The 6000-nt window shown below is 40.2% G+C and overlaps 1 protein-coding gene across 1 annotated transcript; it reads right to left on the reverse strand.

Moving 5' to 3' along the window:
- Nucleotides 1-2735: 2735 nt before the first annotated feature.
- On the reverse strand, nt 2736-3686 carry LOC144307288 (olfactory receptor 6K3-like). Its single transcript, XM_077886914.1, has one exon. It carries the CDS (start codon nt 3684-3686, stop codon nt 2736-2738), a length of 951 nt encoding a protein of 316 aa, XP_077743040.1.
- Between the last annotated feature and the right edge of the window lie 2314 nt (nt 3687-6000).

Here is a 6000-nt window from a genome sequence, read left to right on the forward strand (position 1 = left end):
GTTTCAGAAATGGGTCACATAATAATTTCTGTGTTGGGTTAGCATCTTTTAAACTCAGCAAGATTTTACAGCTAACTGTAGAAATAGGTATTAGAATAAAAACCTACTATTCATATTTTGCACTAAGTAATTTATATATATATTATTTTATGTATTTGTGTTAAGACAGTTTGACCTATTAGAATACCAAACTAACTTGTAATTTTAATTTTAAATTTATAAGAGAGCAAGTAATTTATACTTAAAAAAATCAACATTATTGAGGTAAAATTTATAGTAATAAAATTCAAAATATTAGGCTTGCTATTTAAAATTGAAATCTTACCACATTTATATACTGCATCTTCTTTATGCATTCATCTTTCAATGGATACCAAGGCTCCTATATATATACAATGGAATATTACTCAGCCATTAGAAATGACAAATACTCACCTTTTGCTTCAACGTGGATGGAACTGGAGGGGATTATGCTGAGTGAAGTAAGTCAATTGGAGAAGGACAAACATTATATGGTCTCATTCATTCAGGGAATATAAGAAATAGTGAAAGGGAATAAAGGGGAAAGGAGAGAAAATGAGTGGGAAATATCAGAAATGGTGACAAAACATGAGAGACTCCTAACTCAGGGAAACGAACAAGGGGAGGGGAAGGGAATGTGGGCGGGGGGACGGGGTGACTGGGTGACAGGCACTGAGGGGGGCACTTGATGGGATGAGCACTGGGTGTTATACTTTATGTTGGCAAGTCGAACTCCAATAAAAAAAAATACAAAAAAAGAAAAAAAAAAGAAAATAACTCAGTCCTAAGAAAGAAAGAAAGAAAGAAAGAAAGAAAGAAAGAAAGAAAAAAGAAAGAAATCTTACCATGTTTATCACAGTATGGAAACATTTCAAAGAATTTAGGACTAGCCATATTTATAATTTTTTTTCATATTATAAAGGTTGTTTTTAAAACCTGTGGAGGCGTTGTTAATTAAGTCAGAAAACTGTGGAGCTCAAAAAAATACTGTATACCATATTTAAATGTCGTTTCAAAGGATTTATTTGCCAAGTTTATAAATCAGAGCAAATATTTATCAAACATCTCTAATAGCAAATGATTAAATCTATTAGATTTATAAATAGAATACTAAGGTTTCTAAGCAGGAACTCTAATATCAATTAGATTCCTTAATGTTTACCTCAAATAAATTTAATTCGATTTTATAACCAAACAAACTTCTGTATAACTTTCTTTGCACAGAAATTTTTTTCTTGAGTTTCTAAAAGCTCACAAAAATATGAGAGGGGATTTGCATTTCCAGGAGTAAGGGGATAAAAGATGCCCCTGGGACCCCCAGGACCCAGCCAGCTCTACTTCCATGTCAGCTCTCCCAAATGGGTCCAAGAATTCATCCAGCGGCAAGGCTGGAGCTGACCGAGACTTGTTTCTCGTGCCCTATCCTACTGACTTTCCGTTCTTGACAACTTTCCCGTCTTCCCCCACCTTCTGGTTCACTTCTTCTCTTTATGAAATCACTGACAATTGCCCTGTGTCCTTGGTTTGCTTCCCACAGGAGCTGAGCCAACACTTCTTTTTCCCAGAGACGTTTCACTCAGCCCCTAAAACTACTGGTGCAGTTTGGGAGGAAGGCAGAGACCTTCATCCCGGTGGATAGCATGTGTGTGAGCTTTTTGAGTAGGTTCCAAGGCAGAGAAGGAGGCAGGGAGAAACAATCCAGGGCAGAAAATCAGTAAGAACAAAGACACCAAGGTGAGGTGGATATGACATTTTATTAAAACCTAACACAACATGGAGTATTTTAATATAGTGACGTCAATTTAAAAAATGGACACATATACACACCCTTACATAATTCATATATTTCCTGTTTTGGTCTCAAGCCTAAAAAGCTCATCTATTTAATCTTCAAAGTTTCAAGAATGTCTGCTCTGGAATTTTTAAGGCAATGGGAAACATAAACACAAAGGAGCTGATGAGAACAGGATGACACAGATGTTGTGAAGCCAGTGGCTCTATGTGCTGCATTGTCACTGTCATGTGTCAGACCACAATCCAGGGAAGGTGAAGGTCTCTGGGATGAATTTTAGGAACTAGGGTTTCTCATGCAGGCCAAATCCATCTCACTGCTGCACATCTTGTTAATTTTTAATTTTTATAAGATTTTATTTATTTATTCATGAAGCATGCAGAGAGAGGCAGAGACACAGGCAGAGGGAGAAGCAGACTCCATGCAAGGAGGCCAACGTGGGACTCGATCCCGGGACTCCAGGATCACACCCTGAGCCCGAGCCCAAGGTGGTGCTAAACCGCTGAGCCACCCAAGGATCCCCTCTTGTTAATTTTTTAAACTGAAAAACAAAAAACAAAAAACACCCTGATGTAAGACTGTTGTGAATATAGAATAAAAGAGCAGGAAAGGAGAGTTTTCAAATGTGTAAGAAATAAATATGATTATTATTCAGCCTCATATTCTCCTTTGATTTGAAGAAGATAATACCATGCTATGTAGAGCTCCAAAGTGGAAAAATATCCCATTATAATCTGTAAATGATGTAACGATGGGTGAATCACAGAAGACCTCCTCTCTCAGATCAAATAATAGTTCCTAGTTTAGAAAGCTGGAAAAAAATGCCCAAACAGCAACATGAAAAGTGTACGTGGTAATTTTAGAAACTGATTTGTTAGCATTTTAAACGGAGGGAGATATTTGAACAGATGCCTGTGAACTCTCATTGGCTACCAGAGACATTGAACATTAATCGGAAACAGAGAACTTTCCTGATGGCATCTTTCATGTCTTTGTTCCTCAGGCTATAAATTATTGGGTTGAAAAGCGGGGCAAGGACAGCAAACATCAGTGCAATGGCCTTGTCCAGTAGAGGTGGGAACGTGACAGAGAAGCGCAGGTACATGAGGGCCACGCTGCCAAAAAACAGCAAGAAAATAGTAATGTGGGCCGCACAAGTGGAGAACGCCTTCTGACGGCTCGCCCCTGAGGGAATCCTCAGGATCACTGTGATGATTCTTAAATACGAAAGGCTGATGACAGTCACAGAAGTCAGGATGGAAATAGCATGGATCACGTCTTCAACCAGAATCATGGACGTGTCTGTACAGGCCAAGCGCAGCACGGGTTCAAAGTCACAGAAGAGTTGATGGATTTGGTTGGGGCCACAGAAGGGAAGAGTAGAAATCCACACAATCTCTGGCAGCAGCATAAGGAAGCCAAAGATGCAAGACCCGGTGGAAAGCTGGACACATAGCCGAGGGGTCATAATGATTGCATAGCGGAGGGGGTTGCAGATGGCAATGTACCTGTCGATGGCCATCACCGTGAGGACTAGGGCTTCTGTGACCCCAAGCGAGTGGAAGAAATACATCTGCAGGAGGCAGCCAATGAAAGAGATGGTCTTCTTCTCACTGATGAGGTTGGAGAGCATCTTGGGGATGGTGGCTGTGGTGTACCAGACCTCCAGGAAGGAGAAGGCGCTGATGAGATTGTACATGGGGTTGTGGAGGTGGGTGTCCAGCCGGACAGCAGAGAAGATGGTGAAGTTTCCCACAATAATGAACGCATAAATAAAGAGCAGAGGAGTGAAGAGTAAGAGGCTGCCATTCCCAAATGGAGGGAAATCGGAGAAATAGAACTCGGCCACCCCTGTCTGATTCTCCGGATCCATGTTTTCAGCAAGGCCACTTGTCAGCAGATGGAATCAAATACGGACAGTCAGAGCCCCACCTGCATTTAAATGATGGGGCCTTTCTTTTCAAGCAGCTCAACAGCCTGGAAATGAGGTTCATAAGTAAAATGTGTATGTGAGTTGCTTTGCAAACGATAAAGTGATCCTGTCTGATTTGCAAATACTTATCAGTAACCCTGAGCTCTTACAATATCAACTATTCTGTTAGCTAAGCGGACAATCTTGCTATTTGGACATTTAAGTTGGTACGAACTCCCCTAAATGACATTTTGGCGATTTTTTACTGAGACTCTTGAGACTGTTTAGAGCCTGACTTTCACCGTAGAGCATAAGGAGAATATTTTGAATGTTAAAATATTATGTACAAAGATGCATTGGAATATCCATTATAATAGTAAGTTGGAAGCAACTTAGGTAGGTAGGCATTTTTATTGTTTGAGGTGAAATGTCGGAGACACAAAATGAATTGTGACGGAATGATCCCTTCTGTGGGTAAAAGTAAGACCATTCACGGTGAGTGTCTGAAACACTGAAGTGCTGGTGCAGGCTTCCGTTGACCAGTCTCATCATTAACCAAGGAGTAAAAAGATAAAGCCAAATATGATGCTAAATTTAACTTACTTTAAAATATAAGAGCTCAGAGCCATGCAATATGTCTGTATGTGCAAATTAATCTTACCTGAATCCAAAGATGATTAGTTAATAGTTGGAGTATATTAATCTAGAAATCAAGCTCTAGGAGGGTTTGGTGACATTTGGAAGAGTGATCGGCAGTCTACGCCCAACAGCAGGTTGGCAAGAGCTTCAACTATCCATATCTGTACCCACACCATACGGCTCTTTAATTAGCACAGAACAGGTCTTCAAAACCAACATTTGGACCAGATGATTCTTCGCTGGAAGTGAAACGTGGGATACTTTCCTGTGCATTGTAGGATGTTTAGCAGCAATGCTGGCCTCTACCCACTAGGTGTCAATGGCACAGACCTCTCTCCTAGTCACGATCACCAAAATGTCTCTAAAATCACCAAATGTCCCAGCAGAGGGGGAGAGGGACTAAAATTGCTCCAGTTGAGAACTAGTGGCATACAGAACACGAGAATCTGTGGGAGGTGAGGGAAGAGTGAAAAACCAGGTGATGAAGATGTGTGGATTGGCCAGAAGTACACGTAAACCCTCCCGGGAAGTGATAAAATAAGACAGTGACCCAAGCCACCCCTAAACCCGAGAGGGCACAGTAGGTCGATGAGGCATTCATTCCTGCGCTCACCCTAACAGAGGATCCACCAGCTGATCTCCATCACTCGGTTAGCTTTTCTTCCAGGGAGAATTTTGTTACATTTTGTCTTTGACCGAAACTTTTATTCCTTCCTCTAATCGGAGAGTATAAAGTACAGAGATTTGGGTGAAAGAGATCAAGAGGTACAAACTTGCAATTATAAGTCACGGGAAAGAAAAGTACAGCATAGAAGGTAAGATCAATGATATAATCATGGTGAATGGCGACCGGCGGCAGCCACCGTTCTCATGGTGCACATGTGTAGGGTTCACAATTGCCAAGTCTTTATGTTGTTCACCCCAAACTCATATAACATTATATGTCAATTATACCTAAATAATAAAGAAGAAAAAAAATAAACTTGGGACTTGCATGAGCTTCTAAGAACAGCTTTGACTATGCTTCGGCGCCAGCTGACTCATAAACATCCACACGTGAGGCAGATTTCTGAGACTTGTCGTCATTGCATGAAAACACCTGGTGGTGAAGGTGTTGGTGATGGGGCCTCCACGTGTATGTGACGAGACGGCAGCGCGACAGCGATCGGACTCCAGTATATACCAGAGCATCACGCCAACACGCACACTTTCAACTTACACAATGTTAACTGCCAATTAAATCTCAATTTTTTAAAATTAAAATAAAACATAAATGGAGAAAGCTACTGATATCTACCCTAAAGAGACGACTGTGAGCTGGCAACAGATATAAAAAAAAATAGATAAAATTATTTTGAGATCAGAATACCAGAGGATTTAAACAGACAAAAAGTCAGCTTGGTGTATGACAACCAAATAGTTTCTTAAAAATTTTTTGTTCTTGCTTTTTATAGATGCAGCAGATTATGAAATCTGTGTTGAAACAGGATAAATATGGGAGATAAAATTTCCCTTTGTTTTTCTGTAAGAAAACTTCTACCTAAAAAAAAGAGAGATTCACAAGAAAAAATAATGTGTGCTTTGATGGTTTCTTGCCTTAATTACTCCTACCTAGATTCGTGTTTTCAACCTTGAT

This window comes from Canis aureus, chromosome 38 (genome assembly GCF_053574225.1).
Source record: "Canis aureus isolate CA01 chromosome 38, VMU_Caureus_v.1.0, whole genome shotgun sequence".
In the NCBI taxonomy this organism is placed as follows: Eukaryota; Metazoa; Chordata; class Mammalia; order Carnivora; family Canidae; genus Canis; species Canis aureus.